General features: G+C 40.3%; 2 protein-coding genes across 3 annotated transcripts in view; one reads left to right on the top strand and one right to left on the bottom strand.

Moving 5' to 3' along the window:
- The window catches only part of DYNC1I1 (dynein cytoplasmic 1 intermediate chain 1), a 411,944-nt gene that overhangs the window by 212,129 nt on the left and 186,165 nt on the right, over positions 1–13,650 (bottom strand). Inside the window, exon 1 of one of the 2 annotated variants that reach the window (XM_058830766.1) lies at positions 526–1,060. The exons of the other annotated variant lie outside the window; for it this stretch is intronic. The gene's annotated coding sequence lies outside the window, so the exon portion shown is untranslated. Of the gene's footprint in view, positions 1–525; positions 1,061–13,650 lie in introns of those variants that run through there. 2 annotated transcript variants of the gene reach the window in all.
- PDK4 (pyruvate dehydrogenase kinase 4) lies at positions 11–10,176 on the top strand. Its single transcript, XM_058830775.1, has 11 exons — positions 11–265; positions 1,067–1,208; positions 2,232–2,303; positions 2,877–3,061; positions 3,495–3,584; positions 4,156–4,233; positions 4,856–4,932; positions 5,436–5,534; positions 5,828–5,938; positions 6,647–6,760; positions 7,707–10,176. Exons 1-11 carry the CDS (start codon positions 118–120, stop codon positions 7,848–7,850), a joined length of 1,260 nt encoding a protein of 419 aa, XP_058686758.1. The 5' UTR covers positions 11–117; the 3' UTR covers positions 7,851–10,176.

Raw genomic sequence — 13,650 nt, 5'->3', positions numbered from 1 at the left:
AGAGGCGCCACGTGAAGCACCGCCACCCGCCGGGGGACAGCGACCGTCCCGGGGCCGTCGGAGCTCCCGCTCACTCGGCGATCGCTTGCGTGCCCCGCACCCGCCGCCCCGGCAGCGATGAAGGCTGCCCGCATCGCCCTCCGCAGCGCCGCCCCACTGGCAGGAGCCAGTGCCGGCAGCAGCAGCGGCCGGTTGCCGCAGGAGGTGGAGCAGTTTTCCCGCTTCTCCCCCTCCCCGCTCTCCATCAAGCAGTTGCTGGACTTCGGTGAGAGTCGGGAGGAGCGGGGGGAGGTCGGGGCTGGGGGACAGCCCGAGCCCGGCGCTCGGAGGCTCGGAGGGGCGAGCCCGTGGGAGGGGTGCGGGAGCGGCGCTTTGCGGGACAGACGAGGCGGCGATCCCCGCCCGGAGGGGTCGGTACTCAGCCAGCGCTGAAGTCGCTGCCGCCCCCCGGCTCGGCTGCCCAGCGCCAGGGCGGAGGAGGAGAGCAGTCCCGCTGGGTATTCCCAGCCCCTCGGCCGCAGTTACCCGGCGGCCAGGTGCCAGGGACTGGAGACCTGCGAGTGCCGCCATCCGAGCTGAAGATGCGCTACAACACTGTTTGGGCGCTGTTGGCAGGGTGCAGGCACGGAGGGGGACACGGGCTGCGGGGCGTGTTGCTGCTCCGCGCACTCGAGGTCGGGCGGAGCCGTCGGGCGGAGCGAACGCGCTGTTCCCTGATCCATTATCGCTTTGGCAGCGCTGGCGGCTGTGCGCACATGATACTGCCAGACGTCACCCCGAACAACCTCCTGTTTACAGGGGCCGGAGTGCTTCTTAGGGAATTGCAATTAAGTCTCATGTCCAAATGGGAGCTGTACAAGTGTTCCGTCCAGGAACACGCTGTGTCTTACTGTCATGTAAACAGCGTTCAACACAAACCTGTAACACCTAACACTTAGGTGAGCTGGCCAGTAAAAGCCTCATGAATGCAGGGAAATAAAGTCCTGAAGTTTATGGAAAGTCAGCAATCTGTATTTGCATCTTGAAACTTCTTCAAACAAAAACTTTATTTTGGATTTATTCATAGGCTCGAATAATGGATGTGAGAGAACTTCTTTCTCATTTTTAAGACAAGAACTTCCTGTGAGGTTTGCAAACATCCTGAAAGAAATTGATCTTCTTCCTGATAAATTACTAGGCACTCCATCAGTAAAATTAGTAAAAAGCTGGTAAGTATGAATTGCTTGAATTCAGCATGCAAAGTAACACCACTTTGAGAACTTGTTAAAGACTTTTTTGAATAGTAGAAAGCTTAAGAAAATGCAGGAGAAATGCAGAATGCTTCATCAAATCTATGTTGCAAGATGTCACACACTGTCCTTTTCTAGCATGCTAAAATTAAATTGAAAAGCAATATGGTTATAATGTTATCTTAAAATAGGTTTGGGGGGCAGAGAGTTAATAGTTCGAAATAGTTAATAGAGCAAATCTTACTTACTATTTAGGAAGGGAGAAAAGAAAACATGTTCTGTTTCCACACAGCATTACCTGAGACCCACACAAATTGGGAAAGCAGGCTATGTACTTGTTTTGATCTCTTACTGATGGAGTTACTAACAGAGCTTCTATTCTAAAGTATATTGCCTTGACCTGTGCAGCAAGTGTTTGAAATTCAATTAACATAATCTCTGCAGTTGACACAGTGGTTGAATCTGATTTAACCTTGCTTACTGGCACAGTTGCAGCATTTGCCAGGATGGCTGACATAAACAGCAGAAGTATTAGAGTGAGATCTCGAAACTCTTCTTAATATAGCAAACTGTTGTGCCTTTGCCGTATGCGTCAAGGCTTTCAGATGTTAGTGCAAGAAGCTCAGCTACTTAGCTTCTGCCAAAGCTGATCAGATTGGGAAAAGTTTTGCTTTCTGATTGGTGTTGTTGTTTGGATCTTTCTTTGAAATACATCTCTTTTCAAGAATTATAGGGGGATCACTGCGTAGCTTAAGTGAGGGTTTAGATTCCTCTCTAGTGGCAGGCACAAGGAAAAGACTTAAAATTTCTGGAGTTCAGGCAGTCAAGAAGTGCCCATCTGTCATTCCATTGTTGGTTGTAACTTGGATATTTCAAAGATACTTAAAACTCCTAGATGACTTGTTAGGACTAATGATGTGCACAAGACAAAGTATTTTTCATATTGCCAAATTAATAACAATCAAATTAATAGCATATATTTCTTGTACTCTTTTCCAATAGGTACATCCAAAGCCTAAAGGAGTTGATTGAGTTCCATCAGAAAAGCCCAGATGACCAAAAAGTCTTATCTGAGTAAGCTTTTAATTTTTTTCTTTGAACTTTTTAGTTCATATTCTACTTTTTACAACATACTCGCTATAGACTTACAGCTGTGATGAGCTGAATTTTATAATCTAGCAGGAAGAGCTGAACATAGAACAAGCTGTCTGAAATCTCTGACCATGTTTAGCAGCAAATAAATGTGACCTGTTGCAGCCTAATTTCAAGGTCATATTGCCCCCTGAACGGTCATAACAGAGAAATATTAAAAAAAGTTACCTGTGATGTCATATCTCTGCTTGTTTCCAAGATGTCAGCTTGGGATCTTCTTCCTTTACTTATATTTTCCTCTGCTCAAATAAATGAGTACACAGGTGGTAAATTTGATATGGCTCTTTACACCTTTTGTTTTAAAAATGCCAAATACTTCTGTATTAGGGCAATGAGGAATTATTTTTAAAAGAGTAAAAAAACCACACTGTATTTTAGTATTAAGGCTGTTAAGCATTTATCTCTGCTGGTGCTAGATTAGATAATTACATTATACAAAGCTTGCTTCTATGTAATCTGAGAATAATATTCTAAAACAATCTCTTTTTAACCTAGCTTTATAGATACTCTAATTAGAGTCCGAAACAGACATCATGATGTGGTTCCTACAATGGCACAAGGAATAATTGAATACAAAGACACTTTTAAAGTAGATCCTGTCACGAATCAAAACATCCAGTATTTTTTGGATCGTTTTTACATGAGCCGCATTTCCACCCGGATGCTAATGAACCAACACAGTAAGTAGAAATTTTACCTCAGAAAAAACTTCAACCTAATGAGTAACATGTTAATGTAAACACTTTTTAAAACTGCTGGAGAACTGCTTCACATGATTTTGTGTGACACTGAAAAGTTAGAAATTGAATCTGTCACTTAAGAAAGTAATGGGAAAACTTGTTTCCTAGACTACAGAATAACTGAAATAACTCCTTTGTGGAATATGTAGGGATATCATTTTTTATGTTTGAAAAACCTTTAGAGGTGAGCCACAGAAAAGCCAACATAGTTTGCTGACACTAGATGGCATTTTAACTCATGAAAGGCATAAACAACATTCAGTATTTTATGTGATTGTATGTTGCAATCGCACTGTATTAGTCTCAATTTTGGGGCTTTTTTTTATAACACAGTATTTGGGATTAAATGTTGTATTGTTCTCATGTCAAACAGCTCTTCTTTTTGATGATAAATCTGGCTCTGGGCACCCAAGGCACATTGGAAGTATTGATCCTTGCTGTGATGTTGTTGAAGTAGTGAATGGTGCGTATTCTCAGAGCTTTAACGTTTCTCTTCCTGATCAGTATCTATATCTGATTGCAAGCAGTTTGGGTACCAGCTTCTGTTGTAGGATATTGACTGGCTTTAACTGAAGTAGCTGAAAGCAGGCTTATCAAAGCATGAGCTTTTAGAGAACAGAATTTAAAATACAAAGTAGCAGTAAAAACACATGTTGAAGTAAGTCCTAGCAAGTGACAGATGAGGTAGGAGCTGAAGTTATCTGAGGTGATGAGGTTGGTCTTACCTACTGGTAGAAAACAGATGCATCAGTTCTATACAGTAATGAAACTGTACAAAGATTTGCTCATGCTTCTGTAATTGCCCATTGTTCTTGATTTTTGGTGAACACAGTGGATGCAATGTTAGTCATTCCCTTGAGACACATCCCCTTAGCTATGTCTTAGACTGTCTAAAACCTTAGCAGGAAATGCAGTTAAAAGCTGTATTCTGCCATGGATTAGAATGAATTTTTACATTGCTTGATATTATATTGCTTGATATTATTGATTTATAATATTATATATTACATCATTTATTGAAATAATTATTTCAGATGCTTATGAAAGTTCCAAGATGTTGTGTGACCAGTATTACCTAACATCTCCAGAACTGAAACTTACTCAAGTGAACGGTAAGATGAGCGCTTCCTATCAGTAGCCAAACTGCTTCTTCTACTGAGTCAAAAGGCTCCCAATTCTGTAACTTTAGTGCACATACCAGTTGATCTGACTTGGGCTAGTTCCTCTTCATTTTCTATTACAGGCATCTCATTTAAATCCCCGTGTTAGAACTCAAATGTTGGTGTATCTTAAACACAACGTTTTTGAGGTACCATTTATAAATTTGAGAAAAGTCAGACAAGCCTGTACTTAAAGTAATATGAGAAGTTGCTAGAGAGGACCTCCATATCTGGAATGAGGAACTGACTCAAATGCTGGGTCTGGTCCGAGCTGCCTGCATGTGTCTGATGACAGCAGTCTGCTTAATGTTTGAAGTCCTTTATTTATAAAGGGGAATAAATACTTGATTCTTATATTTATTTGAAAAGGAACTTATTAAGCAAGTGGCAGTTGCAATCTAAACACTGTTATGAATGCATAAAGCTTCTTTGCCAGTTTTGGAGCGGGGGAAAACCGAAAATGAAACTTGATTTAATTTTTTTATTTTGGCAACTTGCCCATTGTAAAATTTGGGTACCATATAAAAAAATGTCATCACCTTTTTAATTGTTTTTTATTTCTCTTTTCCTTTAGGAAAAGCTCCAGGAGAGCCAATTAACATTGTATATGTTCCATCTCATCTTTTTCACATGCTTTTTGAGCTTTTTAAGGTATGTTAGTATAAACTGATAGAGTGAAGTGGGATGTGGGGTTGTGACCACCAGTAGCCTTCTGCTTTTAGAGATTACATCTGCAGGTTTTCCCTACTGCCTTTTCTGTGGAGTGGGCAATGTATTTAGGAAAAGTGAGTACAACTGAACTTCAGTGCTGCCAAGATGACGTACAGAAATCTGGCAGTCTTTAGCAACTGCTGAACTTTGCTCTTCTCCAGAAACCTGTTGACTTTAAGGGAGTTATGTTATTTAATTTACAGTGCCTGAGTTAATGTTGGGCAAGAACATTGTAATCTTTCACTGAGAAGAGTCTTGGCTATGCTTAGACACTTTTAGGTGTGTGACTTCTTTTGTTCACATTATGCCAGAATGCTAAGTGTGTTCCTTGGAAACCAGGCACTGATAGGAATAGGGGGTAATTTTGCCTCTATGGAGAGGGGATATGGTTCGAAGTGCATAGATTCAACAACCTCTGATCATGGTAACCTTCTTTTCCATAGAATTCAATGAGAGCGACTGTTGAATTCCAAGAAAACAGTCCTACCCTTTCTCCGATTGAAGTGACAGTTGTTCTAGGAAAGGAAGACCTGGCAATCAAGGTATTTTGTTGGCCTAGTACAATGGACTTAATGTAATCTTTTTTATTATACATGCTTAGCTAGTTCTACTAAAAGATCTGGCCTCTGAGAACGGGTCAAAGACCTGCCTGAGCACAAGAGCACTCTCTTGATGATATGAGCCTCCATGTAGCACAATTATCTAGTTGAAAAATAATATGCTGCAAAGCAAATGTTTGCATTTATGACTGTTGGAAAGTTGTGTTCAAATAACAGCATTTTAAATACCATTCTTAGTGCACGCGTGTTGTTGACTTCGTTCTCTCCTAAATCAGATCTCAGACCGAGGAGGTGGTGTTCCAGTGAGGAAAATTGAGCAGCTGTTTAGCTACATGTATTCCACTGCACCAAGGCCAAATGTGGATGATGGTCGAAATACCCCTCTTGTAAGACACTTTCAATACTCATGTTGCAGTTAGGTTGTTGTAAATGTTGGTGGGTTAATAATGAAGCTCTATGTCCATCCTGCTGCTTTGTGGGGTATGCAAAGATTACCAAGCCCCATAAGTATGAATTTACACTTTCTGAAACAGAATTTTAGTATTTAGCTTAATTGACAAAAATACTCTTTTAAAGGCATAAACAAAGAACATTCCAACCTGAATTTAACCCCCCCACACTTTTTTTTTCTTTTCTTCCTGCATTCCACTGACACTAATTTACTTTATCTTCACTCTCCACTCAGTCCTCAAACTTACTGTAGATCATGCAGTCTTTCTGGAGACAAACACAACTGGAACAGTCTTATAGATTATTATGTTTATCTCCCAGTAGCAAGCTCCTTTTACTAATCAAGCTGTACTAGCAGTATCAAAGGAGAGAAAAATACTGAAATTTAATATGTAAAAGTGGGACATATATATAAACGCTCCCTCTTTTATGGAGATCTTTTTCTTATGACTTTGGTTTTGTAATGGTCAGCTTCAGCATTCTCTATGAAACTGATTAGAGATTTATGTTTTCTTCTAAGAGAAGATGAATTGCAAAGGATTTTTTAGCAGCTTAAAAATCTCTGAAGACTTTCCAGCTATTGAACTTTAAGCCATTAGAGCTAGTATAAAAATAATTAATTTTATATTGTACTTTATTTTTAGGCCGGCTTTGGGTATGGCTTGCCAATTTCTCGTCTGTATGCTAAATACTTTCAAGGAGATCTAAATCTTTACTCCATATGTGGTTATGGAACAGATGCTATCATCTACTTGAAGGTATGTATTTAAATTTATTCAAATAAAAGACTGCTATCATTAATGCAGTGGGATAACTACTTGCTACCATTTTAAGGTAAACAGATTCTCATGAGTAGCTCTTGTTTTTATTGAGAAATTACAGATTTAGTAACTGGTTTTTAACTGGTATCAAAAAAGTCGCTTAGTTTTAACTAGTCTACTTGAACAGCTACTAGTGAGAGCCCTGTTGGTTTTCAGATTGTGTTAAAATGTTATCTACTCATTCATGGAATACAAAGCAGTTGAAGAGAGCAAAGTAAAGGTATAACAACAGATCTGGTTTGTTTACTCTGAAAACCAGAAAGTCCATATAAACTAAATCCTTAAGGAGTCAAGGTGCTGTTGAACATCTGCTGTATAGCCCCTCTAGTGGATGCAGATATCAGTAATTTTGAACACTGGGCATATAACTTGCACTGCTGTTTCTGTAAGAAACCTGCAAATAGCACTACATGCTCTTTCTACTTTCTGTGCCTAATCATGGGAAAAAATTGCTTTAAATTTCTCTTGCTAGACTGAAAACACTGAAGTGGAATCAGAGCAGAAGTATGAAAGGAAGAGACAGTTCAGCTATATATATGTAACTCTTCCATTGAAAAATTTTGACTGGAATTTTGACTGGAACTTTGCAAATCAAAGTCCTTTTCCATGCATTCCTGGACTATCTTGAAATCATGTTAGAGGTTACTGCTTAAGGCTTATTAAAAATGCATAAATAGGATGTGATGTTACTGCATTTGTCCTACCAAATTACCCAAAGAATCATACATACTGAAGCACATAAACTACCATATCTATTGTAGAAGCATTTGTGTGAGTAACTGCATTTTGTAGTGCCACTGGCTTAATACTTTAGGCATGCTGAATGAATTTTTGCTAGGTGACATTATTGAGAGATGGTAACCTGTTCCTTCTTGACCTTTAGGCCTTATCAACAGAATCAGTGGAAAAACTCCCAGTTTTTAACAAATCAGCTTCCAAGCATTACCAGGCTACCTCAGAGGCAGATGACTGGTGTGTCCCAAGTAAAGACCCAAAGAATATGGCAAAGCAGAGTGCAGCTTCCTGAAGAGAAGTTGGTATCAAGACATCCCAGGGGATCAAGCTGGCTTTAAAAGCAGCATTTGGAAGTATTCATCTACCTTCAAACAAGCAAGTTTCAGGACTAGCAGAGGAAAAAGAAGATAAGACTATCATAAGCCTAAGCTATATGCACTGAATCTGAAATCTTGCTGTGGACTTCTGGATGAGGAAAATAGAGCACATATGTCTTTAAAAAAGAGCTGTGTATAGAGGAAAATCAAGCTATTTTTTTACTGTGATCAAAGACTTGGTGTGGTAGAGGTGTGCAATTTGTAAATCCTGTTTAATGCTTGAATTCTGAACACTGACTGATAAACAAGTTATGCTGATGCATATTTTTCTTTTAGAATAGTTATCAGCAGTTTATCTTATTACAGAACTTCTCAGGTAGACAGATAACATCCATATTTTGAAGTTGTATTTATAACATTTGGAAAAGATCCACTTAACAGGTTAGTCTTGTAGCAAGATAGAAACAGCATTCAAATACAGCCTGACTGGAGGAGAGGGAGCCCTGAGAAGTAGGGAGAAAGTGTTTGCCATATATAAGGAAGTCACATTTTTTAAAAAAAATAATTCTTATGTGATGCCTTGCTCTGTGACTCACATTGCTAGATATTTTATGTTAAACTGTTTATGGGAATTAAACCAAGTAGAGCTTCTATGCATAAGGTAATGAAGAAGAAAATCAGGATATTTTTAAAAGCTATTGGGAAGAAATGGAAAGCTACTTGGTTGTAACAGCTCTAACATTAGGGTACATCTGGCCTATGTCTCTGTATTCTGGAGGATGTGTGCCAAGTCAGTCAGGATTTTCCATGAACTGGAGTTAGACATGCAAGTTGAACAGAAAGGTTTTGGTAATATGTATCGTATAAGCATGTTGTGAAAACCAGCATGTTTAAAACACGGTCTTGTGGTTTGTTTCAGTTGTGCTGTTAGATTAGTGGCTCAATACACTAAACCAAAATCTGCCAATTGTCTTTTTCAAATCTGTATTGGACCACATCAGCCCCAAGATGTGCATAGGGAGTCTATACCCTGAAAGCTGTGGGTGAGCACTGAAGGTCTGTTGGAAAGGTTTTCAGGAGTGGTGGTGGAACTGTAAAATTTATTCTGAAAACTGTTCATTGTAATGGAAAGGGTTTAAGACAGTACTGAAAACTACAGGAGAGCTTTTATGAACAGCAAAATGGGGAGGATTCCCACAGGAACAGTGACAGTGGGAGAGAGTTGTTCAGAAAATATTCCAGTCTCAGTAAGCTTCTTCCTTGCCCATCTTTTTTGTGTGTTTCCACTTTTGAAAGCAAGGTAAACTTAACAGATGCTAACTATTGGCAAGATGGCCAGTCAAATGTTCATCAGGGCTGTAGAATATTACTTGATTTTTTTTTTTACTAATTATCATATTATCGTCTGTTTTTATGATCCTTTGCAAGAAGTTGCAAATACAGTAAAGCATTCTGCTAAGTATGACAGTTTTCTATTAGAGATTTCTATTTGTTGGACAGAAAATGACTCCATATTCCACTATGAATCTAAAATGGTTTTTAACAGGAAACTACCTTTGCGTTCTTGAAGTCCTGTTTAGATGTATTTCTCATTGAAAATAAAATAGTATTTTGATATGCCTCATGTATTTTAAAAACTAATTTTAGATGTATTAATGGTAACTGCTGAGCATGATGACTTTAGTACTGCATGTGGGCTGTTTTTATTCTGCTGAATAAGCTGCAGTCATCAAAAGTCACCAGTTCATGCATGATGAGCTCAGCTCAATGAAAGAAATGGCTAATAAAAAGGAAGTACCTTTGTCTAGAATATACAGGTGTGAAAAAGCTGCTTTCACTGTTGTAGCTGTTCACTGATTTTTGAATTGAGCACAAGGTCACAAACACAGACCTAGGTAGTCATTGTTGTCAAGTAAACACAACTGATACCTTTCTGTCTGCATCCAGTAATGTTTGAACTTGAGTTAGGATCTGATGGTACATCTGTAACACAGCTGCAGCTGCTCCAGTTAGTAATTTCTGTTTCAAAGTACCTGAGGCACACGGGTGCTACAAAAATGTTGGTGATGCTGCTTGCAGAGCAAAGCTGTGGAACATTCATGATGCAGGCAGAGGTTGTAAGTCTACTTAAGGAACACATATGAAATCTGTGTAATATTACAAATTGCAGCTATCTGCCTAGATAACACAGCACTTTTTTCAGCATTCACTGACTTTATTCTGAAAGCAGAGCTGTAGTTTTAAGCCTTTTACTTGGATGTAGATGTTGAAATAGTTTTATAATAAAATCTTTTAAAAGGTTGTCTGTATCTTTGTTTTTTAAGAAACCTAGTAGAAGCAAGAGCTTTTTTATTTTAAAACTTATCAAATTGAGATGAGAAAAACAACACTAATACCATGTCAGGTACAGCGGGGGGGGGAGAAACACTGGAAGAATGATCTGCTTATGCTTAATGTTGCATTGGTTAAGAGGTTATCTAGTACCTGAAATCAGTTCATCACCTCACCCATCTCCTTACTCTTTCATTAGGACAGTATTAATTTTGAGATGAGAATTGGGAATCTTCTATCAGTGCATGTCCTATGCTCTAAAATAATTGTCTTTTGCTCAGTTTAAAAAAATATGAAAATTGACTAAGGAAAGAATGACATCTATCATTGGGTTTATATCTAACTAAGCTTTTGCCTACAGACTAAAGGGATATCTGTCTTTCAGCTCTGAAGCAATGGGACAGCTGTCAAAAGCTGGTGTGTAAGAAAATGGTAGTGATCAGATGGTGTCATGGTCCAACAGTCCTGTACAAGTTGTCCTTTAGCAGGTTTGTGTTGGCCTGGGGCCATCCTGCATCTCCTTTAATTTTAAGAAGATAGAGTAACTGTAAAAATGGATGTAGATACTTTACCTGAAAGAGGAGGAATGAAAACCAGCCTGATTCCAGGTGTCTGGCAGCAAGCCTAAAAGTGACAGCCTTTTGTACTGAGTTTACTCTCCTTAAAAAAGAAAGTTTCACCTTCTTAAGGGTTTTTACTTGTAATGCCAAGGAAGCAGACTACATAGCATCTTCTTTTTCCATTTTGCAATTATCAAAATGTACCACTCTGACATATGCCAGTATGCCAGGTGTGTTGGGAGAAACAACCTCGAATTAAAGTACATCAGGGACTTCAATAAACTACTACAGCCAAAAAAGGAAACTAACAATAAAAACAGCCACTGTGTTTTCCCATCATTTTTACCGTGCTGCAATCTCTACTTGCATATCTCCTGTCAGGTTTTTCAAAGCAGAAATACACATGCATGCATTCTATACCTTGTCCAGGGCAGGCTTGGGAGCAGGGATGCCCAAGTGCAGCAGGATGGACCCAAGCTGCTGTCTGTGCAGCTGTTAAGCACATGGCCCCAGCAGACCCAGGTCTCTCTGCAGCACACTGTGCACAGAGCACCAGTCCCAGCCAAGCTCCTGCAGCCTAGAAGACAAAATGTGGGGATTTTTCCTTCCCCTGCACAAACCCAGTGGGTGAGAGAGGCCATGCACCAGCTCCTGGTCATGGTGCAAGGCTGGCTTGCTGCTGGCATGTCAGGGGGCACTGACATCAGCACGTTTACCCACAGCTGAAGAGCATTCTGGTTTCACAGGAGATAAGCAGGTGTTGCACTTTCGCCCTTTGCCCTCTGATCGGGACCTTACACAGCCAGGTTCCTGATGTCAACAGAAACCACGCCAAAGCACCCTGTGTTTTCTCTTCCAGATCATTAGCTAAAAAGTGTACACTGATTACTGGTTAGTGTTATGGGTGCCTTGGGCACATATCCCGATTAATCTCCCTGGAGCCTTGATACACAGTTGTTCATTATCATCATTTTCCTATCATTTAACCAAGTTTTTAAATCTGCCAGACTTTGCCCTTTACATGCAATAATGTCCTTCCCAAAGAATTATTACAAAACAAGCTTTGCTACCTTTGATAAGAAGCACTAGTGGACTGGAAAAATAGTTGGTTTTTTTCCCTCCTTATGGCAGCAATCATCACTTTAGAGGATTGACACCAGCTTTAGACTTTAGAGGTATAACACCTAAGAATTTTCTGCCTTTAAGTTCTTTAGTAGTTTTGGCAAAATGAGATGTAGAACATGGCAGTTTATGATCCCTCATCTCAGCTAATTTTTGGGGGTGGGGATGGTGAAGAACAAGGGGCACACTTCTGCATTAACATCTTTGCATTTGTATTTCCCGAGAACTGACAACACAATTTTAAATGCCTTTGTCCTGACCCTGTGTTACAGGCCCTGAGGTGACTTTACACATCTGTGGTGTCATACACATTCAAGACAGACTGACTCAGTATTTGGCTACATGCTGCTACTCCTCACGGTCAGCAAAGAGAAAGGACATGTTGGTAGGCAGCTTCAGTCAGTCCTGCTTCTCTCCACTCACCTCACAGGGAAGAAAGGGCAGAAATACCCAAGGGGCAGTCTTAACTGTTCCCTGCAATCTCAAATGTTGGGTGTCAAAGCAAGTAGCTGGAACACAGCTGAAGTCCTGGGTCTTCAGAATATCCTGAGGGCTCTTAATAATGTAAGATTTTTATATAAACTGAAAAATATGTATGGAGTATCACAAGCTGCTCCTCATCAACTCTCCTCAATATTCCTTCTGCACCTATGAAAAAAAAAATCAAAGCAGAGTGCAACAAATTGGCCCATGTAGAATTAGCACAATTTCCCTGTGTCACTCTTGCTTTGCAGTTCCTAACAGGAAGAGGAAAGAAAGGAAAGCATCTGTCTGATTTCCTGCCGTGTGAGGGGCACAGCCTGGAGGAATGAGTCTTACTCCCTTCTTAGGAGTCATGTCCAATTGAAAATCCAGACAGAACTGTGATGCAGGAAACACAGCAAGAGGAGTGACCACCAATCCCACTATTTTGAGCTGCTGAACATTGTCACATGGAATGTGACAGAGAGTTTCTAGTTTAGCACAGGCATGCTTTAAGTTATATTAATGTAATACAACCTGATCTATAAGGCTCAAACAAGAAAAAAAGTCAAAAAAAAAAAGATGCTTGTTTTCATTGCCAGTCTAGGTTGGGCTTTCTGTACACTGTCACATCACTGGACTGGGCCTGAAAGATGAGAACCTTGGCACGGGATTCGGCACACCAAGTACGACACCTTATCATGACACTGTGTACCTGTCTCTGCGTGTGAGCTGTGAGTTGGATATCTCAGCTGCCTGCCATGACCAGGGTCAGTGTATCCAGAGGACTCCAGAAAGCTCCTTCTGAAACAAACTCTGGTGCCTGAATAGCAATCCTCTCTCCAGTGGGAGTTCAACTGACTGTAATAGGATCCTAGACACGGGGGCACCTCTAGGCACCTGTATTTAGACAGCTTCAGCTGTGAGCTGCCTCCCAGCTCATTCAGTCACCTAAAAATAGACACCCGGTCCTATATGAGGAAGGCTGGAGTACTCTTCCTGTCTCTCATCTGTTACTCTGGAAGAGAGAGGTCTTCCACAAGTCCTTTGTCATGCCTGCCAGTCCCATGCAAATACCTTGTATGCACAATTCCGGCTTTCTAAAACATCAGTGAATATTTATGTTTAGGTAAATGACTCAAGTCCTCTTACTAGTTCTGTGTGGTTGTGGAAAACTGAAAATACAGAGCAGTGCTGTGTCACTGCTGGTAAGGGTGGGTATATAATGGAAAATCCCAGACAATATTTATTCTGCAGCAAATGCCAATGGGATCATTGCAGATGAGCTGGCTGCTGGCAC

The sequence above is a fragment of the Poecile atricapillus genome, chromosome 2 (assembly GCF_030490865.1).
Source record: "Poecile atricapillus isolate bPoeAtr1 chromosome 2, bPoeAtr1.hap1, whole genome shotgun sequence".
Taxonomy (NCBI): Eukaryota; Metazoa; Chordata; class Aves; order Passeriformes; family Paridae; genus Poecile; species Poecile atricapillus.
Note: the sequence above shows the minus strand (reverse complement) of the source record. Positions and strands in the feature narration are given on the sequence as shown.